Below are 26610 nucleotides of genomic sequence, written 5' to 3'. Positions count from 1 at the left end.
TATTTAAAGTTTTACATAATATAAGAGGTGAAATCATTTAAAATTTTGTCCTTCTGAATCTTAAAATTCATTTGAATTTCAGATTTAGAGAAAAATGCATAAAACTATTAGAGATAATCTGTATTTCTATTAAATAACTGTAAGTATACAAATTAAACCTACCTCAGGTATATCCTTAAGATAATGAAAAGATCTAATAGATCTTGATTTTAGATATTCTTCTACTGGCTCTAAAGAAACAAATCCAAACATAAATGATATTTCTATATTATTAGATTACTTCTAATTTAACTCAATAAACCATTTTCTCTACTTGTAAATATTTTTGGAAATGCAGCTTGTTAGAACTAAATATATTCTAGAATAATTTTCTTTTAAAACAAATTTCTATTAACAGAATATAACTTTCAGTTACTTACTGTTACATAATAATAAAGCTCTATTTTCTTAGAAAAAAACTGATTTCTAAATAGAATCATACTTGATAGTCAAATCAATCTCTTCATTAATTTCTTTGAAAAGAGAATTATTGCCTTCAACATGAATCCCCCAACTCCAATTAGGAATTTTCCTAATTTGGATTATCATTTAACAGATTTTTTAAAAAGTAGGTATAATGTAGGGTCAAGCATACAGACTTTGGAGGAAGATAGCCTGGGACTTCTTGGGTTTGCAGGAGACACAGAATCAATCCCTGAGTCAGGAAGATATTCTGGAGGAGAGCATGGCAACACACTACAATATTCTTGCCTGGAGAATCCCATGGACAGAGGAGCCTGGTCAGCTGTGGTCCATGGGATTGCAAGGAGTTGGACATGATGAAGAGATCAAGCAGCAGAGAGTCCCAGACCTGAAGCTTGCTTCTGTCAGCAGCAACAGCAGCAGAGCCTGGGACCAGAAACTACTTTCCTGTTTGTGAGTTAATTAGTTTCAGAAAAATCATTTCCCTCTGAGTCTTAGTTTCCCCTTCTGTTAAGTGGAAGCAATAGTACTTATGTAACAGGGATGCTGTGAGGATTAAATAAGATAACAGATGTAACAAACTTATATCTGCTATTCCTTCGATCAACAATTATTTGTAGATCACCTCAATGTGCCAGAAACTGGTGTTGGACTCTGAAATTGTGATTTCTGCCTAATGATGCACACATTTTAGTGGATAATGCCGAAAAGAATTAAATAAAGAAAAGAGTGAACAATTGAGATGCATGCTGTGACATAGATTTTGGTGAGAAATAGCATTAGGGGGAGGTATAATTTATCAATAGATAGAGTAGTTGCCATGGATTGAATGTTTGCGTTCCTCCCAAAATTCATATGTTGAAGTTATAGTTCTCAATGTGTTAGTTTGGGGAAGTGGGCCTTTGGGAGGTAATTAAGGTTTAGATGAGGAGATAAGTTAAATAAGCAGGGTGACAATATACAGCCTTGATGTACTCCTTTTCCTATTAGGAACCAGTCTATTGTTCCATGTCCAGTTCTAACTGTTGCTTCCTGACCTGCATATAGGTTTCTCAAGAGGCAGGTCAGGTGGTCTGGTATTCCCATCTCTTTTAGAATTTTCCACAGTTTATTGTGATCCACACAGTCAAAGGCTTTGGCATAGTCAATAAGCAAAAATAGATGTTCTTCTGGAACTCTCTTGCTTTTTCCATGATCCAGCAGATGTTGGCAATTTGATCTCTGGCTTCTCTGCCTTTTCTAAAACCAGCTTGAACATCTGGAAGTTCACGGTTCACGTATTGCTGAAGCCTGGCTTGGAGAATTTTGAGCATTACTTTACTAGCATGTGAGATGAGTGCAATTGTGCGGTAGTTTGAGCATTCTTTGGCATTGCCTTTCTTTGGGATTGGAATGAAAACTGACCTTTTCCAGTCCTGTGGCCACTGCTGAGTTTTCCAAATTTGTTGGCATATTAAGTGCAGCACTTTCACAGCATTATCTTTCAGGATTTGAAATAGCTCCACTGGAATTCCATCACCTCCACTAGCTTTGTTCATAGTGATGCTTTCTAAGGCCCACTTGACTTCACATTCCAGGATGTCTGGCTCCAGGTGAGTGATCACACCATTGTGATTATCTGGGTCATGAAGATCTTTTTTGTACAGTTCTTCTGTGTATTCTTGCCACCTTTTCTTAATATCTTCTGCTTCTGTTAGGTCCCTACCATTTCTGTCCTTTATTGAGCCCATCTTTGCATGAAATGTTCCCTTTGTATCTCTAGTTTTCTTGAAGAGATCTCTAGTCTTTCCCATTCTATTGTTTTCCTCTATTTCTTTGCATTGATCGCTGGAGAAGGCTTTCTTATCTCTCCTTGCTATTCTTTGGAACTCTGCATTCAATTGAGTACATCTTTCCTTTCTCCTTTGCTTTTTGCTTCCTGTCTTTTCACAGCTATTTGTAAGGCCTCCCCAGACATCCATTTTGCTTTTTTGCATTTCTTTTCCATGGGGATGGACTTGATTCCTGTCTCCTGTACAATGTCGTGAACCTCTGTCCATAGTTCATCAGGTACTCTGTCCATCAGGTCTAGTCCCTTAAATCTATGTGTCACTTCCACTGTATAATCATAAGGGATTTGATTTAGGTCATACCTGAAAGTCTAATGGTTTTCCCTGCTTTCTTCAATTTCAGTCTGAACTTGGCAATAAGGAGTTCATGATCTGAGCCACAGTCAGCTCCCGGTCTTGTTTTTGCTAACTGTATAGAACTTCTCCATCTTTGGCTGCAAAGAATATAATCAACCTGATTTCAGTGTTGACCATCTGGTGATGTCCATCTGTAGAGTCTTCTCTTGTGTTGTTGGAAGAGGGTGTTTGCTATGACCAGTGCATTCTCTTGGCAAAATTCTATTAGCCTTTGCCCTGCTTCATTCTATATTCCAAGGCCAAATTTGCCCATTACTCCAGGTGTTTCTTGACTTCCTACTTTTGCATTCCAGTCCCCTATAATGAAAAGGACATCTTTGGGGGGTATTAGTTCTAGAAGGTCTTGTAGGTCTTCATATAACTGTTCAGCTTCTTCAGCTTTACTGGTTGGGGCATAGGCTTGGATCACCGTGATATTGAATGAATGGTTTGCCTTGGAAACAAACAGAGATCATTCTGTCATTTTTGAGATTGCATCCAAGTACTGCATTTCGGACTCTTTTGTTGACCATGATGGCTACTCCATTTCTTCTGAGGGATTCCTGCCTGCAGTAGTAGATGTAATGGTCATCTGAGTTAAATTCACCCATTCCAGTCCATTTGAGTTCACTGATTCCTAGAATGTCGACGTTCACTCTTGCCATCTCCTGTTGACCACTTCCAATTTGCCTGATTCATGGACCTAACATTTCAGGTTCCTATGCAATATTGTTCTTTACAGCATTGGACCTTGCTTCTATCACCAGTCACATCCACAACTGGGTGTTCTTTTTGCTTTTGCTCCATCTCTTCATTCTTTCTGGAGTTATTTCTCCACTGATCTCCTGTAGCATATTGGGCACCTACTGACCTGGGGAGTTTCTCTTTCAGGATCCTATCATTTTGCCTTTTCATACTGTTCATGGGGTTCTCAAGGCAAGAATACTGAAGTGGTTTGCCATTCCCTTCTCCAGTGGACCACATTCTGTCAGACCTCTCCACCATGATTTGGCCGTCTTGGGTGGCCCCACATGGCATGGCTTATTTAACTTATATGCAGAGTACATCATGAGAAATGCTGGGCTGGAGGGAGCACAAGCTGGAATCAAGATTGCAGGGAGAAATATCAATAACCTCAGATATGCAAATGACCCCACCCTTATGGCAGAAAGTGAAGAGGAACTAAAAAGCCTCTTGATGAAAATGAAAGAGGAGAGTGAAAAAGTTGGCTTAAAGCTCAACATTCAGAAAATGAAAATCATGGCATCTGGTCCCATCACTTCATGGGAAATAGATGGGGAAACAGTGTCAGACTTTATTTTGGGGGGCTCCAAAATCACTGCAGATGGTGATTGCAGCCATGAAATTAAAAGACGCTTACTCCTTGGAAGGAAAGTTATGACCAACCTAGATAGCATATTCAAAAGCAGAGACATTACTTTGCCAACAAATGTCCATCTAGTCAAGGCTATGGTTTTTCCAATGGTCATAAATGGATATGAGAGTTGGACTGTGAAGAAAGCTGAGCATCGAAGAATTGACGCTTTTGAACTGTGGTGTTGGAGAAGACTCTTGAGAGTCCCTTGGACTGCAAGGAGATCCAACCAGTTCATCCTAAAGGAGATCAGTCCTGCATGTTCATTGGAAGGACTGATGCTGAGGTTGAAACTCCAGTACTTTGGCCACCTCATGCGAAGAGTTGACTCATTGGAAAAGGCCCTGAGGCTGGGAGAGATTGAGGGCAGGAGGAGAAGGGGACGACAGAGGATGAGATGGCTGGATGGCATCACCGACTCGATGCACATGAGTTTGAGTGAACTCTGGGAGTTGGTGATGGACAGGGAGGCCTGGCGTGCTGCAATTCATGGGGTTGCAAAGAGTCGGACATGACTGAGTGACTGAACTGAACTGAACTGAGGAGATAAGGGTAGAATGCCCGTGGTGAGATTAATGTTCTCTCTCCACCACGTGAGAATAAAGCAAGAAGGTGATTATCTGCAAACCAAAAAGGCTCTTACCAGAACCGGACTCTACTGGCACCCTGATCTGAAACTTCCATCCTCCAGAACTGTGAGAAATAAACATTTGTTGTTTTAAGTCTCTCACTTTACAGTAGTCTGCTATAGTAGCCTAATTAAAGAGAGAACTGGGGACTGAGAGATACTGTAACAAATACCAAAAAATATAAAAGGACCTTTGGAATTGGCTAGTGGAGTAGAGGTAGAAACAGCTCTGAGGTGCATCCTAGAAGAAGCCAATACAGCCATGAAGAGATTTTAGAGGCAATTCTGGTAAGAAATCAGAAAGAGAGAAGAGAGCTGTAGAGAAGACTTCCATTTTTAATAGAAAATACATGAATTACCAAACGCAGAAATATGGACGGTAAAGGCCATCCTGATGGGGTCTTAGACAGAAATGAGGAGCACTGGAGAAAAGGTAATCTTTGTTAAAAAGTGGCAAAGAACTTGGTTGAATTGTGTTTATATTGTAGTTTTTTGTGGAAAGTAGAGCTTGTGAGTGATGAAATTTGATAGCTGAGATATCTAAGCAAAGTGTTAAATAAGAGTCTTGGTTTCTCCTGGCTGCCTGAAGTAAAATGCAAGACAAGAGAAATGAACTGAAGGCAAAATCGTTAAGCAAAAGGAATCAGAACTTACAAATTTAGAAAATTCTCATATTACAAAAATGAGAAAACATGCTCAAAAGAGAACTTTAAGGATGTGGTGCACATCTGATAGTTAAGGAGATTAGCATGGGGGTGAAACATGGACCTAATCAGACATCCCAGCAAAGACACTGCCAGTTTGAAATGAAAGGGATAAAGATAGGATAAAATGAAGGAAGGCTGTCAGACTTCTTGGCTTTTACAGGATAGGACCACAGAGCAATCCACTGCAAATATATGTTATTCCTTAAAACAAGGGAAGAAAGATTATGAAGGTGACTCAGAGATCGTCAGGCCAGCCTCAGTTTCTGCCTGCCAAACCCTTGGGAGGAGGCCAACACTACACTCCCACTAGATGAAGTCCTGGGGATGGAATTCTGGCCTACCAGGGTCCCAGGGGGGTGGTGGGAGAGATGTGACCCTCCTCTACCCAGCAGTTTTGAGAGCAGGACCTTTGCCCTGGTTGCTCAGGGAAGCAGAGCATGAAGCCAAACAGGATTATTCTTGAGCCTTAGTATCTCAAAGTTTGTCTTGCTGCTGCTAAGTCACTTCAGTTGTGTCCGACTCTGTGAGACCCCATAGACGGCAGCCCACCAGGCTCTCCCATCCCTGGGATTCTCCAGGCAAGAACACTGGAGTGGGTTGCCAACGTTTTTCGGATCTAACACTCCTTTCTTCTTTCCTATTTCTCCCTTTAGGAATGAGAATGTCTGTCCCATTCCTGTCCCGTCTTGTATTTTGGAAGCACATAATTTGTTTGATTCCACAGGTTCAAGCTGGAGACGAATTTTACCTTAGGAGCAATCATACTGAGTCTCCCCACAGCTGATTTAGAAGATATTTAGGTGAGACTTTGGACTTCAGTAATAACACAAAACTCAGTATGGCAGTAAAATAATTAACATGTTCTAAGATTATTTTATTGTTCAGAAGGAGGGTAACACTATAGCTTGAAAGGATGAACACTGTAATTTCTAGGATAATCATTTACAGTATAGAAAAAGAGTACCTAACTTCCAAATTAGTAAAGGAGAAAAGTTTAAATTTAAAAAACTCAGTCCTAAATAAGACATAAGAGGACTGAAAAAGAATCAACAAGAGAGACAGAAAGAACAAAATAAGATGGCAGATTTAAATCCAAAGATATGAGTAGTTACATTAAGTTCAAATAGACTAAGTGCTCCATTTCAAAAACAAAGATTACAGAGTAGATTTTAAAATCTAACAATTTGATGTTTACAAGAGATGTCTCTTATATCAGAGATAGAACATAACGTTACAGAAATCATGGTAACAAGATGATGGAAAAGGTATATCATGTAAATGTTAGCCAAAAGAAAGCAGGGGTAACTATAGCAATTTCTGATAATAAGATAATCACTTCATAATTTAAAAAGATTCAATACACTAGAAATATGTAATAATTCTAAAATTTTATACAATTAATAAGACAGCCAAAATAATATTAAAGATCTTTAAGGCAAAATTTGATAAAATAATATTAAAGATCTTTAAAGCAAAATTCGATACAAGGAAAAGTCAATAAGTCTGAAATTTCTTGGCAATTGACAGAACAAGCAAGCAGAAAAATCATTAAGGATATAGAAGAGTTGAAAAACACAATGAATAAATTTGACCTAAAAGATATATATAGAAAACTGCACCCAATAGCTGCAGAATATACATTATTTTCAAGCACATACTGAGCATTTCCAACAATTGACCACGTACTGGGTGAAAATGCAAGTGTTAACTAATTACACAGGACTGAAATTCTATGGAGTATATCCTCAAACTGCAGTGTAATTGTGCTAAAAACTTATAACCAAATGATAATTAGAAAAGCCTCTTATTTTTGAATTAAGATATAACTTCTAAATAACTAATGGGCCAGAAGAAGAAATCATAATGGAAAACAGAAAAAAATCATGATACTATTGAAGAACAAGGTGGGAAGACTTGCTTTACCAGATATCAAGGGTTATTTTAAGCTATAGAAATTAATGTTGTATGGTATTTATATTGAAATGGATAAATAATTTAATGAAACAGAATAAGAGCTCCAGAACAGAGTCCAGAGCATTAGGGAAAGAAAATCCTTTTTAATATCATTCTGGAATAGCTGGGTATTCACAAGAACAAAAACTAAATTTGACCCTTGGGATGTGTGTGCATGCTCAGTTGTATCTGACTCTTTGCAACCCCCTGGACTGTAGCCCGCCAGGCTCCTTGGTCTATGGGATTTCCCAGGCAAGAATACTGGAGTGGGTTGCCATTTCCTCTTCCAGGGTATCTTCTTGACCCAGTGACTGGGCCCAGTGATTAAACCTGTGTCTCCTGCATCTCCTGCATTGGCAGACATATTCTTTACCACTGCACCACCTGGGAATCCAGATTTGACCTTTACTTCACTCAAAATGTAATTCCAGGTAGACTTTAGACTTAAAGGTAAAAAGAAGAACTAAAATCTTTTGCAAGATCATATCAGTTGCTCAGTCGTGTCCGAATCTTTGCGACCCCATGAATCGCAGCACGCCAGGCCTCCCTGTCCATCACCAACTCCCGGAGTTCACTCAGACTCACGTCCATCGAGTCAGTGATGCCATCCAGCCATCTCATCCTTTGTCGTCCTCTTCTCCTCCTGCCCCCAATCCCTCCCAGCATCAGAGTCTTTTCCAATGAGTCAACTCTTCGCATGAGGTGGCCAAAGTACTGGAGTTTCAGCTTTAGCATCTTTCCTTCTAAAGAAATCCCAGGGCTGATCTCCTTCAGAATGGACTGGTTGGATCTCCTTGCAGTCCAAGGGACTCTCAAGAGTCTTCTCCAACACCACAGTTCAAAAGCATCAATTCTTCGGCGCTCAGCCTTCTTCACAGTCCAACTCTCACATCCATACATGACCACAGGAAAAACCATAGCCTTGACTAGACGAACCTTTGTTGGCAAACTAATGTCTCAGCTTTTGAATATGCTATCTAGGTTAGTCATAACTTTCCTTCCAAGGAGTAAGCGTCTTTTAATTTTATGATTGCAGTCACCATCTGTAGTGATTTTGGAGCCCAGAAAAATAAAGTCTGACACTGTTTCCACTGTTTCCCCATCTATTTCCCATGAAGTGGTGGGACTGGATGCCATGATCTTTGTTTTCTGAATGTTGAGCTTTAAGCCAACTTTTTCACTCTCCACTTTCACTTTCATCAAGAGGCTTTTGAGTTCCTCTTCACTTTCTGCCATAAGGGTGGTGTCATCTGCATATCTGAGGTTATTGATAGGTAAGTAGCAAAAGATATTCAGGACCACAAAGTAGGAAAAGATTTATTTGATATGGAACAAAAAGTACTTATCAAACAGGGAAAGATTTTGTATTTTTGACCTTATTAAAGTAGAAGAATTCCCATTCATGAAAAAGATAACATAAAGAGAAAGAAAAGAAAACTCACAGAAAAGATGAATATATTCACAATACACAAAACCAACATATTTTCTATATTCTCAAATCTTCTATAAAGAAATTTTATTATGTTCAAAAAAAAAAACAAAACAACAAAGAATGAGTAAAAAGAATATATTTAACAATCAAGGAGAAAAGAGCAAAAAACTAAATTTAAAATAAGGTAAAACTTGGATGGTTTCCAAAAGTATAAATCCAATTTGTCAATAGTTTATGAAAAAATTTTCAAACTTACTAGTAGTCACAGAAATGCAAATAAACCATAATGGTATACTATTAAATACCTAGTAGATTGCTAAAATGAAAAATTGGCAATTTCAAGTGTTAGAAAGCAGAACAAAAAGAACCCTCACAAATCTGATGAGAGCATAAGTTGGTTAAAACACTTTTACCATCATCCAATATATGATGAAAGTAGTCATCATCTATTGTTGAAGATAAGCATTCCCGGTAATGTAAATTCTGGATATACGCTCTCAAGACACTTTTACACAAATGCAGCAGGCTGCATAAAAAAACATTCATTTCAGCATAGCAATGACAAAGTAAATCCCCAAATTTCAAGAGTGGCATGGATAAACGGTGATATAGTCGTGCAATGGAATACTTAACAACAAGGAAAATGAAAGAAGTATACCTCCACACAACAATGTGAGTGGATGCTACAAGCAAGGCTAAGAAGAAAGAAAGAGAAAATACAAATGAATGCATGTGGCATGATTACATTCATGTACAGTAAAAACAAAGCCAACTATGTTTTGTAGAGATTCAAAAAATAGATGGTAAAAATGTAAAGAAAAGGAAGTGATGACTACAGAAATCAAGACAGTAGTAACCCCCAAGGACAAGGAAGGGAAAAGTGATTTGGAAAAGGTCAAATGGTTTTATGGGATGTTGGCAATGGTCTATTTCTTGACTTGCAATATGGTTACATAGGTGTTTATTTTTATAATTGATTGTTACACTGCATATTTTATGCTATATTCAGTTTTTATAATGTATGCTATTTCATAACTTAAAATGGTTTAACAAAAAAAAGAAGGAAATTGATTAGAAAGAAGGCAAGAATGAAAGAAGAAATACCTGTCAGCAATCCACTATAGTGGACACACAAAAATGATGATTTGGATTACAGTGGTGATAGCAGAAACAGTGAAAATAGATTAATTCAAGATGAGTTAGAATGAAAATAACTTGTCGATGTATTGAACTTTGGAGAGGAAGGAAAGGGGAGATGAAGGATGGCTTCTAGGGCTTTATTATTTTATTATTTTTAAAAGATTTTTTATGTGGATCATTTTTTAAAAGCATTTATTGAATGTGTTACAATATTGTTTTTGTTCTATGTTTTGGTTTTTTGGCTGTGAGGCATGTGTCTTAGCTCCCCGACCAGGTATCAGACTTTCACCCCCTGCACTGGAAGGCGAAGTCTTAACCACTGAACATCCACAGAGGGCCTGGCTTCTAGGTTTTAGACTGGAGTAACCTGCTGCACTTTGATCAAAGTACTGAGAATGGAATGCTGTTGAGGGGCAGGGGGAATGGGAGAAAGTTTTCAAGGGCAGTTAGGATAAGGAGTCATGAGACCAATTCTGGATATTAGATTTAAGATGTAGTGAGAAGTTTAAGTGGAGATATCAAATATGCAGTTCAGTATGGGCATCTGTTCTTCAGAGGATTAGTCTGGACTGAGATACAAATGAAGGATTTAATGGTATTTCTATGGTATTTTAAACTATAAGACTGGATTAGATTGCCTAAGAGGAGACAGTGTAGAAACAGAGGCAGGCTCAAGATTGCGCTTTCAGCAAATACAGTACCTTAAGGATGGAGAAGAGAAATTTAGAAGAGAGACTGAGAAGAGGTGAGATAGCAGAAAAACAGAGTTTTAAGAAGGAGGGAGTGACGAACTAACTACACTGGTATTGAGAAGTGGAAGAGAACGAAAACAAAAATGCTTTGGATTTAGCAACATGGAGATCATTGGTACCCTAATTCAGGGTAGCTTCAGTAGGATGGTAGAGGCAAAAAACAAATTGCAGCAGGTTGAAGTTTGACCAAAGTTGAAGGAGTAGAGGCAGCATATGTAAACAAATCTTCTGAGGAATCAGATTATGAAGAGTAACAGAAATGAGGCAAATGGACAACATGGAAGCAAGGCGTCTCAGTCAAGGTTGTTGATGAGAACGACACAATTAGACGTTTTTCTGACAATGTCAGAGAAAGAACAACAAAGATGACATGAAACACCCAAATTCTCTGAGGAACTAAAATGCTGGTTCCTAGCTTACAGATTCCTTAAGTTTTTAGGAAAGTGAATTATTTTACAGTCCCTATAAAGTAAGTTTCTACTAAACAAGATGTCCAGACTTGAGTGATTTTTTAAAAAATAATAAGAAAATTCAGGATTGAGTTGAAAGGAAATCCAAAGATTTTCTTTCTAGCAAAATAAACATAAAAATATGAATTTTTTGTGAATTGTACAAATTGCCTATTCTGATATTTATTATCTCTTTCCCCTAGGAAATCCTTCTGGATAGCTCACTGAAATCTTTCACAAGCCTTTTCAAGCAAATGCTTTCAACAGAAGCATCAAATTGTAAGAACTTATAAGACAAATTATAAGAACTATAAGACAAACAAATAATAAAGTAGTAAATAAAAGCATTCAATACATCAAAAGAGAGCCAAATATGTTACACAAAACATTACCTATTGACTTGATTTCCTGAGTTTTTATATTTGTTGGCAAAAAGGGTGGTCTTAAATTTGAGTTTTGAAAATCACTTTTTTTAGGTTCAGGCATATTTTTGAAGGAGACATATCTGAAAGAAAGAAAATTAATCTAAATTAAAATAATCAGAAAACTTATAAAATAACTTAAAAAATACATCTGAAGAAATGTAGTCAAGTCCCAGTTATATAAATTTGAATGTTATTGTTTTAATATATTATAGTACAGTGTAAAAGATAGGGACTGATTAAGCAGAAACTGAAAATATTAGTAAGAAAGAAATAGAGAAAACTGCTGGTGTTACAGGATTGAGGGCACTCAGGAAACTACTGTTCAAAAGCTATATTGACCCTTTTAGAAAAATACCTTAGAAATGTGTTAAATTAAATATTAGGAACACTGCCAACTCTAGTCAAGCAGTGGGATATGGATTTAGGGTCAGTTCAGGTTCCAGAACAGTATACCAGATAGGATCATGACATCTGTTTATTGTGAACAAAAACTTTATCCTCTAAATTCTTTGACTATTGATGGTATGTAAGGAAGTTAATACTACCATATAATTCATGGTAATTCTGACCTTTAAATACTATGACTTAGACCTCAGACACTCATCTCTAATTAATATCATCTAGCCCTCCACCTTTAAATATTATCTATAGATTGCTATTTTACAGATTTTAGTACAGACCCCAAACTCTTCCCTGAATTCCAGATTTATGACTTCTTCAGTTAGATGTATAATGGGAATTTCAAACCTATATTCAAAACCAATGTTTGCTTTCACTTCCTTCCCAATCTCTTTCTCAGCCAGGTTTTCTCAATTCCATTCAACCAGAAGGTTAGGCCCAAATTCTGCACTCAAGTCCATTTCTGTCTGTTTTAAAGTTTTTATTGGAGTATCCTGCTGCCAAGTCACTCAGTCATGTTTGACTCTGTGCGACCCCATGGACTGCAGCCTACCAGGCTTCTCCGTCCCTGGGATTCTCCAGGCAAGAACACTGGAGTGGTTTGCCATTTCCTTCTCCAATGCATGAAAGTGGAAAGTGAAAGTGAAGTCACTCAGTCGTGTCTGACTCTGCAACCCCATGAACTGCAGCCCACCAGGCTCCTCCATCCACGGGATTTTCCAGGCAACAGTACTGGAGTGGGGTGCCAGGGCCTTCTCCCTTTATTGGAATATAGTTGCTTTACAGTTTTGTGTTAGTTTCTATTGTACAGCAAAGTGGATCAGCCACACACATACTTGTGTGTGCCTACTCAATTGCTTCAGTCATGTCTGATTCTTTGCAACCCCATGGACCACAGCCCGCCAGGCTCCTCTGTCCATGGGATTTTTCCTGACAAGAATACTGGAGTGGGTTGCCATGCCCTCCTCCAGGGGATCTTCCTGACTGAGTGACTGAACCCTCGTCTCCTGTGTCTCCTGCCTTTCAGGCGGATTCTTTACCACTGAACCACTGGGGAAGCCTGCATATACATATATCCACTCTTTTTTTGGATTTACTTCCCATTTAGGTCACCAAAGACCATTGAGTAGAGTTCCATATGCTATACAGTATGTTCTCACTAGTTATCCACATCATACACAGGATCAATAGTGTATATAATCCCAACCTCTCAATTCTTCCCACCACCCCTCCTTCCCCCTTGGTGTCCGTATATTTGTTTTCTACATCTGTGACTCTGTTTCTGCTTCATAAATAAGATGGTCTATACCAATTCTTTCAGATTTCAAGTGTGTTCTGCAGTCATCTTTGACTTCTGTTTCTCTCATTTCCCATTCCTGATATCTCAACAAATCTCACTGGATCTTTCTTTGAAACACATTCCAAATTGAACAGCTTCTTTCCTCATCACGTCTGTCCTAGTTCCAAGGCCCCTTCATGTCTCATCTGAACTACTCCACATCTCTAGCCTTCTTCTGTCTGCTCTGTCTGCTATCTCTCTTGCACCCAATGGTCCCAATACAACCCATGATGACACTCATAAAATGTAAATGAGATTGTCATTTCCTCCTACCATTTCCCGTCACACCGAATAAAATTCAAAATTCTCATTGAAAGACAGAAACTTTCCTCAATTCTTATATTTCTAAGTAGATGAGTTTCCATTGAATGCCCCTTCCAGGCCTCTCTGTGCATCCCTTCACTCCTCCCCTCAACATGGAAGCAGAGTGAGTTTTCTGGCTGTTTGGTTTAAGAAAAGGAACTTGAGCTCCTACTTCAGGACCTTGGCCCTTGCTCTGTCCTCTGCTTGTAGTATTCTCCCCCTATATATTGAGAGGCTTACTCACCCAAATCATAAGTGATCTATTTCATAAGTCTCTACTCAAATTTCCACCTTTCCAGAAAGGTCTTTTTTCATCCTCTCCCATCTAAAGTAATCCCTATCAATCCTAATTCCATTAATTTACTGTATTTTTCTTCATAGCATTTGTCACTAGTAAATTTACATTATATGTTGATTTATTTATTTAGTTTGGGAACCTTATCCTAGAATGTGAATTGAGAGTAGGGTCTTTGTTTAGGTCACTGTTGCATTCCTAGCACCCAGGAGAGTGACTGGCACATAGTACCTGTGTAATAAGTATTTGTTGAATGTATAAATTGTTTTGGTAAATTTTCATTGAACTTTCTTAAAATCTTATAACCTGCAGTGAGTTTTCAGTTTATTCTCTTTAGGATTTTCAGTAAACAATCATTTAATCTTTATAAAATAATTCATCTGTTCTTTGCAAAACATTTAAATTTGTATCTCATGTTCTTATGTAAAAATATCATTAACAAATAATTCCACAATAGTTAGGTATACTAGTATGGACAAATAACATGTATTTACATAAGAACATGTATCTCATGTTAGGTATAATAATTAAAATTTTATTTACCTAATAATATAATAAACAGATTATATTTATTATAAATAATATAATAAATATAAATATTAAAATATTTATTAATTAATTAAATATTATTATTTAATTAGTATAATTACTAAGAATTAATTATTTATTAAATAAATAAATATAATTGATAAATATAATATTATTATAATATAATAAATATAAATGTTTATATTATTTTAATATTATATTATTACCTAATATTATATTATTAGGTAAATATTTATACCTAACATGTATCTCATGCTAGATATAATAAACATGTATTTACATAAGAACATGTATCTCATGTTCTTATGTAAAAACATCATTGACAAATAATTCCACAATAGTTAGGTATACTAGTATGGACAAATAACATGTATTTACATAAGAACATGTATCTCATGTTAGGTATAATAATTTATTATATTATTAGGTAAATATTTATTTATATTTACCTAATAAATATTTATTGGAGAAGGCAATGGCACCCCACTCCAGTACTCTTGCCTAGAAAATCCCATGGACGGAGGAGCCTGGTAGGCTGCAGTCCATGGGGTCGCTAAGAATCGGGCACGACTGTGTGACTTCATTTTGACTTTTCACTTTCATGCATTGGAGAAGGAAATGGCAACCCACTCCAGTGTTCTTGCCTGGAGAATCCCAGGGACAGAGGAGCCTAGTGGGCTGCTGTCTATGGGGTCCCACAGAGTCGGACACAACTGAAGCGACTTATCAGCAGCAATAAATATTTATAATAGATAAATATTTATTATATCATTTTAATATTATATTATTACCTAATATTACATTATTAGGTAAAATTTTATTTACCTAATAATATAATAAATTTATTATATTTATTATAAATAATATAATAAATATATTTATATAAAATAAACATTAAAATATTTATTAATTAAACATTATTGTTTAATTAATGTAATTACTAAGAATTGTTTATTAAATAAATAAATATTAAATAAATATAATATTATTATAAATAATATAATAAATATAAATATTTATATTATTTTAATATTACATTATTACCTAATATTATGTTATTAGGTAAATATTTATACCTAACATGTATCCCATGTTAGGTATAATAAACATACATTTACATAAGAACATGTAACATGTATCTCATGTTCTTATGTAAAAATATCATTGATGAATAATTCCACAATAGTTAGGTATACTAGAATGGGCATCCTATTTCTAATTTAAATGGAATGTGTCAAGTATTCCACCCTAATGGTGTTGACTGTCTTGTTAAGGAGATGATTTTTTTTATCCTTATCTAAAAAAGGTATTTTTTCAAATACATTTGCAGAATATATTGTTTACTTGCTAAGTCGTGTCCAATTCTTTGTGATCCATGAACTGTAGTACAACAGACCTCCCTGTCAGGAAGGGAGGAAGGGAGGAAAGAGAAGGTGATGAATTCCAGACTCTGTCATTCACCCCCACGCAGTAGTTCTGGGAAGACCCATCTGTGATAGTGGATGTGGCTATTTTTTCCCTTTTCCTGCTCTCTCCCAGCTCTAATTCCCAGTGTCTGATCCCTTGCACAAATAGACCTTCTGTTGGATGAAATAAAAGCAAACTAAAGGACTTCAAAAAAATAGATAATAATAAAATATAAGAAAATAATGAGGAAATGATGCATTTTCAGTATTTGTTTTAATATGTCATTGAATTTTTAGTTTACATATTTAATTTAAATAATGACTGTATTTAACAATGATCTCACAAAATCCCTGCAAATTCAACACTCAGCTCTAAGGAATTGGTGGGAGCTGGCTCTATCACAACAGTGTTCCCCTAACAGAAGGAGAAAAAAAAGATTAAAAGAGGGAAGAGGAGGAGATGTGCTGGAGGAAAGACCACCCCCACCCCCACTTACAGGTTAGGACAGAAAGAATCAAATTGCTGGCCATACCCTTTTCATTTCAGGTCCTCCAATGTCACTAGACTTACATATGGGGAAGGGAAAGCCTTGACTAATATGTAGGATCAAAATACTAAACTGCACAAGCTTTTAATAACCAAAAATGGGCAGAATGAAATGGAGACATATAAAACTGCTTTATATGGTCCTGAGTTGAGAACAGACAATGAAACGGGTAATATTTTATTTTAGATTTTTAAAAAATCTATAAGTGAAATACTGTAATGGTTTTATATTCTTATGGTCAGACTTGAGGATCAAAGTTATCTTTATGAGAAAAATTGGAAGTATTTCATCTTTGTCTATGCTCAGAAATCATTTAAATAGTTCTTTGAAGAAACTCACCCTTGACACAACTTCAGGGTGGTGCTTTGGTAAAAGATAGTTTTCTGACAGCTTTCTCAAATTTTTCTAGCTATTGATTTATTTATGTTTTCTTCTTGTTGTTAATTTTATTTTCACCATTTATAGTTTCCCAGATCATCCATTACCAGACCCACGCTTCAAAGCAGCATAGTTATACGTGTGCTCAATTGCTTCAGTCATGTCCGACTCTTTGCATCCAACATGGATTGTAGCCCGTCAGGCTCCTCTGTCCATGGGATTCTCCAGGCAAGAATATTGGAGTGGGTTGCCATGCCCTCCTCCAGGGGATCTTCTGGACCCACGAATCAAACCTGTGTCTCCTGCATCTCCTGCATTGCAGGCAGATTCTTTACCCACTGAGCCACTGGGAAGCAATGTACTCATAATTATCTTAATTTCTTCTACATCCATGTTTATAGCTCTTCCTTTCCCATTACTAGTACTGTGCCTTTCAATTTCTCAAATTATGGTCATTTTAACATTCTTTGGGGAGGTCTTAAACATGCTAATTTTGCAAAATACTCTTAAAGATTCAAAGTGCTTGTGAGAGGAAAGCAAAGTTTGGTGGAATTCCTGGGAGATGACAGCTTTATTTACTTATTTATTTATTGGTCCTTTAGTAAATGCACACTTAATTTATAAAATAAAAAAAAAAACTGAACTAAGTGCTAGGTACGTGTAAAATAAACTTTACATAAACTCTGTCCTCAATTAATCACTTCATTTTTAGCTTACATAGTCCCTTATCATGTTGTTCTCCTTCTTACTTAAAATTTTATTATATGGATTAATTTTGTGGACTTAGTTTAGGTATAACTAAATTATAAATCCTGCTACCTAGAAGCAGGTAGACTTATAGGATAAATATAATAGCTGTGATATAGGTTCCTTCTAAGCTCAGAGGCACCTGGACAAGAATACTCTATTAGTCACTGAGGAATGAGCCACAATTTTGTGTACCACTCAGTTTAAGAGAAGCAACAAGGTTTCTGTCATTCTACCCCTAGCTCCTACCCTCCAACTAGGTGTGGAGAGCTGTGAAAAGTCAGAGATTTGACCCTACTTACAAAGTAACAAGTTGGCCTGATACAATTTCATCTCTTTTGGAAGACACAAGACTGATGGTTCAGAGACAACCAACTATTTATAACACACAGCAATAGGAGTGGGATCTTCTGCATGAATTCTCTGAGCCCCAGTTCCACAGGGCAATAAGCAGAAGGCCAGATGACATCAGCACCCACACTGGGTTATGTTACAGGACTGGAACCTTGGGTTTAGGGAACCCAGATCTTTTTAATGGGCAGTAATATTCTTGCTCCGGAGAAGGCAATGGCACCCCACTCCAGTACTCTTGCCCGGAAAATCCCATGGACAGAGGAGCCTGGTAGGCTGCAGTCTATGGGGTTGCTAGGAGTCGAACACGACTGAGCGACTTCACTTTCACTTTCACTTTCATGCATTGGAGAAGGAAATGGCAACCCACTCCAGTGTCCTTGCCTGGAGAATCCCAGGGACGGGGGAGCCTGGTGGGCTGCCGTCTCTGGGGTCGCACAGAGTCGGACATGACTTAAGTGACTTAGCAGCAGCAGCAGCAATATTCCTGCTCTTGCTCAGAAGAGGGCACTTTCTTTGTCTTCCAAGGCTGTCTGCTATACAAATGTCCTAGAAAAGATGGGAACAAAGGCAGCCAGTGCTTTTGCTCACAAATGTACAGAAATACAAGACACCTGTGGAGAGTTTTCCCAACAGTAGAAAGAAGGAATGGAGGGGATAAGAGTCTAGGAATAAAACTTGTGTTCCTAGTACTGTGTTCTCAAAAAAAATATGAGGAATTGGACTTGGACTTATAAATTTGGTAGGTGACTTCACTAGCATTAAATCATAAATCTGTTTTTTGTAAGTTGTATTGGTTTGGGGCTATGTGGATTTGTAAAAGATTCAACTCTTCCCCTCCCCCTTTTTGTCTTATAGTTAGAAAAATCCCCTGTGAAATTATATCCTGTTGCAGTTGAGTTAAAGGGGACACAGGGAAAGGCCTTGATTTGTGCTGCATGGGCTGGAATTAAAGGAAGGCTGTTGCAGGGGCCTGGAATGGACCATGCGAGTGGCACTGGCACACAAAAGAAAACCAGAGAAAGTACCGTTCAGGTGGAAGCATGGCAGCTGAGCTAAGGCTGCCTCTTCTCAACTGGAAATCTCTTAGGGAACACTGCCTGGTAATTCTTTGGAATGCTTTATATTTTTATAGAGTAGCCATTTTGAGATGGAAATCCAGAGTTTCATTCAGGCACCATGGGAAAATTTCAAATACATTTTTGTGTAGTAAAGATACTCAGTTTGGATCTTTATTTTATTCATATTTAATTTAAATTTGGATAAAAATATTTCTCCAAGTAGGTTCCTCAGGGAGAATAAATAAGCAGATTACATTCTAAAGTCTTTCAAGTCCAAAAACTTGTCTCTGTTTTCTTCTCAAATATAAATGATGACTCAGCCAAATAGCAGATTTCTGGATTGCCATTCTGTTTAAAAGTTGGAAAGGTTTTACCGTTTTCTAGCCTCAGAGATACAGATGAGACAGGAATCTTATTTGCTATCTTTTCCTTTGTAATTAACTGCTGTTTTCTCCCCTGTCTGAAATTGAGTAATTTTACCATAAGTCTAGTACTTGCTAAAGCTTTAGATCTGAAAATTCAAGTTTGTCTTAAATGACACTTTTTTCTTATAATTCTTTTATTTCCTCATCATCTGTTTCTTGCTCTCCTGATTTCATTATTAAATGTATATTTTCATATTGAGTATCCTAAAACTGTACCTACATGTTTCTTTTTAACCTTATTTTCATTTTGTGGCAGGGGGTGGGGGGGTGGTATTTTTATAAGATTGTGTCTTTATTTGATCGTCTAGATTATTGATGCAGTCTTCATCTGTATTCTATTTTTAATTTCTCTACTCAGTTTTTGATTTAAAAAGTCTTTTTTTCTAAATCCCCTTTCCCCCTGTTTGAGAGAGATTTTGTAAAGTTTCCTCTGTTTCCTCCCTTAAATGTGTTTCATTAGGAGTCACCTGTTAATGAGAGTTTAGTTTTATCTCCCTCCTTCATATGAGTCCCCTTAAATGGCCTGTGGTTCTTTACTCATTTCAGTGAGTGTGGGTTCCTGCAGCAACTATGAAGGTCAAGCTATTTGGGACTCAGGTAGCACCAGGCAGTGACAAAGAAGATTCTTTTGCAGTGAACCAGTGGCAAACAATCCCCATCTTCTTAATCTCTATGCCAGGCTAATGTCACACAGAGTAGAAGACATGCATATTGAATTAAGGAAGACAGAATTTGACTGATTAAATTTCATTATAGGCTGTAATCATATTCTCTGTTCATATTTCATTATCTTTCCTGTATGCAAGTTTATCCTTCTATCATGAAAATACTTCTAAAAGGAATATTCTTTTGGATTTATTTTTAGGAAAGTGATTTTTCTAATGAGAAGCCCCTATTAATCTAAAGAAAAAGTATTCTTAATATGTCTACTTACCCTTAACTTGTTTCCTAGATCTCACCACTTAATAAGTGGTAAATTTGCCATTTTCACTTGAGAATCCAGTATGGAAGAGATCACTTTTTTCTCTTTTAAAACTTATGTTCAAGGTAATTTTTTAAAAAGACTTTTGTTAAAGTGAGTATGGCTCTTTTGTAAAAGGTCCAATTATGAAAAGTTGCAAAGAAGAGTAGCTTTGGTGTTTGCTGACAAGTTTTAAAGACCATGGACAAATGAAAGGCAAAAGACTGAGAGAGATTTTCAAATGATTATAAAACTCTCTGCCTATCAGTAAAATAATCCCAGGAATGTCCTTCCAGCAAATTTTGGGTGTTTGTGGCCATCACCTTTATCAGTTCCCACCTATACAAGAAAAATGCAGAAATCTTGAGCTAATAGTAACATGGAAAAGATCTCTCTGGGAGTAAGAGTAACTGAGAAAGCAGCCCTATGAATTTTAATGATTCTCAATCCTAGCTTTTCTCAGAATCATCTGAGAAACCTTAAAAATAGTAATGCCTGGGCCCTACTCCAAACTAATTAAAGTTGAATCCAATTATTTTAAAGCTCTCTGGCTAACATGCAGATGGGTTAAAAACCACTGTTCTGAAAACAAAACTCAACTACAGTTCAACCCTAGGTATGTTTCATCTAGGTGATCATAACACCAAGTTGAGTGTTGCTATGATATCCATATATTCAAGAAGAAGCATGGAGCTTCTTGACCAGCATGATTACAGTGGGGGCACAGCTAGAGCAGGGTGGTCCCTGTGCCAACAGCATCAGTGTCTCCTGGAGACTTAACCAGACATGCAAATTATCAGGCCCCAGCCCAGACCTACAGAATCAAAAACTCTGCCAGTGGGGCCCCACAATCTGTATTTAATGATTCCTCCATGTTTGAAAGGCTAGAGTAGTACTTCTCAATTGATAGTGTCCACAGAAATTACCTGGGGGATCTTGTTAACTACAGCTTTGGTTTGGGATGAGGTCAGAAAATTCTGTATTTCAAACAAGCTGCCAAGTGATACCAATGTTGCCAGATGGAAGATAACACTTTGAATAGCAGTAGACTAGAGATCAAAAATGAAAAAGGCATGCAGTTGGTAGGAGTTACTCTGGTACTGGTGGGTCATGATTATGATGTAAGTTTTAGGCTGAGCTGAAATCTGTGTGAATCAGATCTGACATGTTGGCTCATGTAGGAGTGGGGCCCAACTTCTATTTTATGCAACTTGTTCTATGTATTATTAAAATATTCTATTTTAACATGGATAGATCTATAAATGATTTTGAAGTAAAAGTATTGGCCATATCTACAGAAAAACAAAGTAGTAGTGAAAGAAGTTTGTGATAAAGCTAAAGTATGTAAACCATTAATATTTATTTGTGCTAGAAACAAACTCCTTTTCTGCACAATGGAAACATGTTCTGACATGTTTCCTGGTAAATCATAAATAACAAAAATACAGTTGAGTAAGCTGTATTTTGAGTCTAAATGGTCTTGTTTTACTTTATATTCAGACATGTTTGTTCAACTGTCTTTTAGATACCACCACCTGGATGTCCCAAAGCTCAGCATTTCTTGTTCTAATCTCTTACCCACCCCAATCTGCTTTTCAACCTATGATCCCTACCTAAGTACAAAACACCAAAATACATCTAGTCACCAAGACCAAAAGCTGGAAATCAGTCTGTAGAAAGTGGTAATGATAAGAATGTAGGCTCTGAAATTTAAATCTAGCTAGTATTTAAATCTAGCGTCTGCCCCTTGCTAGCTGTGTGACTCTGGGCAGATCATTTTAGCTCACCAAGACTTGGGTTTGTCATCTGTGAAACTGCCCTTAATACATTGAGTTGTTTTTGCTGTTTATTTGCTAAGTCATGTCTTACTATTTTGTGACCCCATGGACTATAGCCCCCCAGGTTACTCTTTCAGTGCGATTTCCCAGGCAAGAATACTGGAGTGGGTTGCCATTTCCTTCACCAGGGGATCTTCCCGACCCATGGATCACACCCAGGTCTCCTGCATGGCAGGCAGATTCTTTACCACTGAGCCACTGGGGAAGCCCACCAGAAAGTTGAGTTACTACAGAATAAAAATAAATAAGGTAACAGCAGTATTGATACTACCACAAATGCCCAATTGATTTGAAGTCTTATTGATTCTACATTTTACTATTTCTTTTGTCTTGGATCTCCTCCACATTTCTAGTGCCTAAAAAAATATACCTCATTACATACATGCATAGTGCCAGTGAGAGACCAATTATTACATATTCAGGCTACCCCTTGTAAGTACACAGAGAAACTGCCTTACTTAGTTTTCTAGGAATATCTTTTTTTTTTTTTTGCAATATATTGGTTGAAGCTTGAAATAAATCCTGATATTAACTTGGATTGATATAATAAAGCTCAAGAAGTCTTTCTTTAAACATTTAGAATTATAACTACTATGTACAATTATCATCTACAATGGTGAAATATTATAATAAATATTTTATAAACCAGTATTCAGAATATTAATCTAGCATACTGTAACTCATAACCATTATGAAATATACCTATGTTGACAAAGCTTACATTTAATATAGATTGCACAATCTAAGTCAATAAAAATAATGCTTTAAAACTTCAGACTGACAGTTGCAGGTAGTTATAGTGATAACCTTTTTGGTTTTTTAGTGCCATATGATCTGTCTTTTGTGATCTTTGAGTTTGTCTTAGATATGGAGGTAGCAATATCCTTTTCAAGTTCCAACTGGAAATCAAACGTCAGGGGTATCACTGAAATCTTTCTCTTTACTTGACTCTGAAGGCAGTTTTTCTGCAACAAATCCAAAATATAACACAGTGAAAAAAAGGAGTACATTTCATATGAGGAAAACCCTGTATGGAAAGGGCAAAATTAATCTCACTTTATACATGCACCCTCATGCACAGAATTTATGTGGCAGGCAACAATGGAAAAATAATGCAGACTGAAAATTGGAGGCCTTGTGTACAGACTCTTCCCATTTATTAAGTGAGGGTGTTGGACTAGATGCTCATGAAGGTTTCCTCTGAAGTTTAGAATTCTAAAGTTCTGAATTTAAGAATGACCTATATATTCAGCAAAGACAATTATTAATTTGTAGAGTTATTGGAGCCATAGCAGGCAGGTCCCTCCAACCCACTTCTCTTCCTGGAGCCGCATACATGGTGGAGCCAGAGCCAGAAATTGAGTTAAGAAAGCAATCAGAAGATAATTCCGTTCAAGTATTTATACAGATGGACTGAAGAGCAAAAAGGGTAAAGCTAAAGAGTGAGTTAAGGAGCTGAAAATCTCTAAAAAGCTCTCTCAGAGAACTGCACAGAGGAATAAAGAAATAATAACTTGAAAAGGAAATCATAGGATATGAGCACTTCTGTTTCTGCCAGTGAGGGATTAAGTGCTATAGGAATCGCCCTTCTGCTATAAACAACTAGAAAACCAGACAGAGTATATGAAAACTACAATCAGGCATTAGGAAACAGGCAGAGCGGGACCGTGATCCCTGAGGAAAGAGAAACAAATGAAGTCAACCCTACAATAGCCTAGCTTATTCTTGAAGGGCATTTCCAGACTGAGGCACAGGGAGGGGGAACTCAAACCAAACCCTGTGGCTCTAACCTGGTTGATTCTGAGAGACAGACATTGAACTGGCACACACTCTTGGGCATTCACCCCAAAGAAATAAAACTTTCATTCATACAAAATCCTGTACATAAATATTCATAGCAGCTTTACTTCAGCTTATTTTTTTTAGCAGCCTTATTTTTAAAAGCAAAATACTGAAAACAATGAAATATCCTTCAGTGGGTAAGCAATTGAAACTCTGTACATTCATATAATGGAATACTACTCAGCAGTAAATTTTACATATTATTTACCATAAAAAAAACCCCACTATTACTTCATGCAAAAACTTAATGGACCTCAAGAGCATAGTGAAATAGTCAATCTCAAAATTTTACACACTGAATAATTTCATTTATATAACATTCTCAAGATTATAAAACTATAGATATGAAGAATAGATTAGTCATTGCTGGGGATAGAGACAGAATTGGGATGGGGGAATGGGCTTTCCTGGTGGCTCAGTGGTAAAGAATCTGCCTACAATGCAGGAGATGCAAAAGATGTGGGTTCAGTCCCTAGGTTGGGAAGATTCCTTAGAGGAGGAAATCGCAACCCGTTCCAGTACTCTTGCCTGGAAGATTCCATGGACAGAGGAGCCTGGCAGGCTACAGTCCATGGGGTCACAAAGAGTCGGACACAACTTAGTGATTAAACAATAACAACAAGTGGATCCAAATGCAAAGAAGTAACATGAGGGAGTACTTTTATAGGATGGAGGTGTAATATGCTTTGATTATGGTAGTTTCCACAATCTGTAATGTGATAAAATTGCATAAAACTACAGATACAAATGAATAAAGGTCAAAAAATGGAGATGACTGGGTAAAGTCTGTAGTCTGGTTAACAGTAATACACCAGTATCAGTGCTGGATGTGACTCATGCTGGTTTGGGCTAGTGAACTACAACTATGTAAGATGTCACTTTGGGGGTCAACTGAGGAAAGGTACATGGAACTATTTGTACTATTTCTGTAACATCTTGTCTGTATGTGTGTTAGTTGCTTAGTCATGTCCAATTCTTTGCAACCCCATAGGCTGCAGCCCACCAGGCCCCTCCGTCCATGTGATTCTCCAGGCAAGAACACTGGAGTGCGTTGCCATTTTCTTCTCCAAAAGGAACAATAGAAAGAAAGAAAGTGACGTCACTCAGTCATGTCCGATTCTTGGCAACCCCATGGACTGCAGCCCACCAGGCTCCTCCACCCATGGAATTGAGTCTACGATTATGAATGTATGATTGTATACATACATTTGTCTTTACTTAACCTCAACTGCTAAAAGGAGTCTGCCTCAGAGGAAAGGATTAGAGGGAAGAGGCGCAAAACTATTAATATTTCTTTATATAATTTTCCTTATGTACAATTTTCTTTATATATATCTATATATATTGCTTAACTTGTTTCCAAAAATATAACTTGAAAACTAAGAAAATATTTTTTAAATGACTTTATATACTTTTAAAAGAACTTCAAGAGAATTTTCTGTCAGTAACATGAATTAAGCATAGTTATACAAAATGAGAAAATACATGGAAATGCTTTGTGCAAAGGAGGCTCCTGGAAAAGTAAGAATTATTATTACCAATTATAACTTAACCTTTTATGTATAAAGAAATTTTGTGACAAATTTAATAGATTTATCTCTGATTATACTTTTAAAGTAAATTACAATTCATTTAAAATAAAAAAATTAAAAAGCAATAAACTTTGGGGTGTCAAAGTCTAACAGGTTTGCTTTAGTTAAGTTATGCTTAGTTTGGTATTTCAAAATTTTGATAGCTATAACAGAACAAATGTATTCCATTTTTCCATATTCCTCTACTTTATTTTCTGAATGAAAGGAGATAATTATGAAATATTAAAAAACCAAATTACTATTCAAACATTAATGCTTTCATTTTCAGGTTTGCAAATATGTTCATTCACTTAAGAGTTTCTCTCTGTGGTGTCCTCCTTGATTTCTCAAACTCCATTGCTCTTTATATATACTTCATTTATCCACATTATTATATTATCTTACAAGTCTTTTTGTAATCAAATTAAATTGCTCACATGTAAAAAATCTGGTGTTTCAGAACTGTATTATTTATTAATATCTTATATTTAATTTTATAATAGTCACATTCTTTTGAGTCTTCCCTGTTGGCTCAGTGGTAAAGAATCCACCTGCAATGCAGGAGACATTGAATCCCTGGATAGGGAAGATCCCCTGGAGAAGGAAATGGCCACTTACTCCAGTATTCTTGCCTGGGAAATCCTATAGACAGAGGAGCCTGGCAGGCTACAGTCCATAGGGTTCCAAAAGAGTCAGACATGACTTAGCAGTTAAACAACAAACACTTTTCAGTTTATTTTCTAAGAACTTTATTTCTAACTTGGTAGCTATATCAAATATTTTCTTCCTTTTAATGAACCAAATAAACAAGTTTTTACATTTAACATATAATTAAAAACTATAGTAGTCACATTAAAAAAAATTTATTTGTCTGCACTGGGTCTTAGTCGTGGCATGTGGGGTCTTTAGTTGTGACACGTGAACACTTAGTTGTAGCGTGTGGGATCTAGTTCCCTGATCAGGGATTGAACCCATGGTCCCTGCATTGGGAGCATAGAGTCTTAGTCACTAAACCACCTGGGAAGTCCCAGGAGTAGTCACGTTTACTATTTGACTGCTTAGGATTAAAAAAAAAAACAAAAACAGGTTAGATGCATCATAACCAAACA

The 26610-nt window shown here is 36.8% G+C and overlaps 1 protein-coding gene across 6 annotated transcripts in view; it reads right to left on the bottom strand.

Moving 5' to 3' along the window:
• C3H1orf141 (chromosome 3 C1orf141 homolog) overlaps positions 1 to 26610 on the bottom strand; it is a 51752-nt gene that overhangs the window by 10843 nt on the left and 14299 nt on the right. For 3 of the 6 annotated variants that reach the window (XM_019957301.2, XM_070786351.1, XM_070786352.1), the window contains exons 3-5: positions 22896 to 23053; positions 11456 to 11568; positions 163 to 230 (exon numbers count right to left, since the gene is read on the bottom strand). In XM_019957301.2, coding sequence (XP_019812860.2) covers positions 163 to 230; positions 11456 to 11568; positions 22896 to 23053 — 339 coding nt within the window. The remainder of the gene's footprint in view (positions 1 to 162; positions 231 to 11455; positions 11569 to 22895; positions 23054 to 26610) is intronic. The other 3 variants (XM_070786353.1, XM_070786354.1, XM_070786355.1) reach the window with 1 other exon arrangement.

Source organism: Bos indicus, chromosome 3 (assembly GCF_029378745.1).
Source record: "Bos indicus isolate NIAB-ARS_2022 breed Sahiwal x Tharparkar chromosome 3, NIAB-ARS_B.indTharparkar_mat_pri_1.0, whole genome shotgun sequence".
NCBI classification, from domain to species: domain Eukaryota; kingdom Metazoa; phylum Chordata; class Mammalia; order Artiodactyla; family Bovidae; genus Bos; species Bos indicus.
The sequence above is the reverse complement of the archived record's forward strand: the minus strand, read 5'-3'. Positions and strand labels throughout refer to the sequence as shown.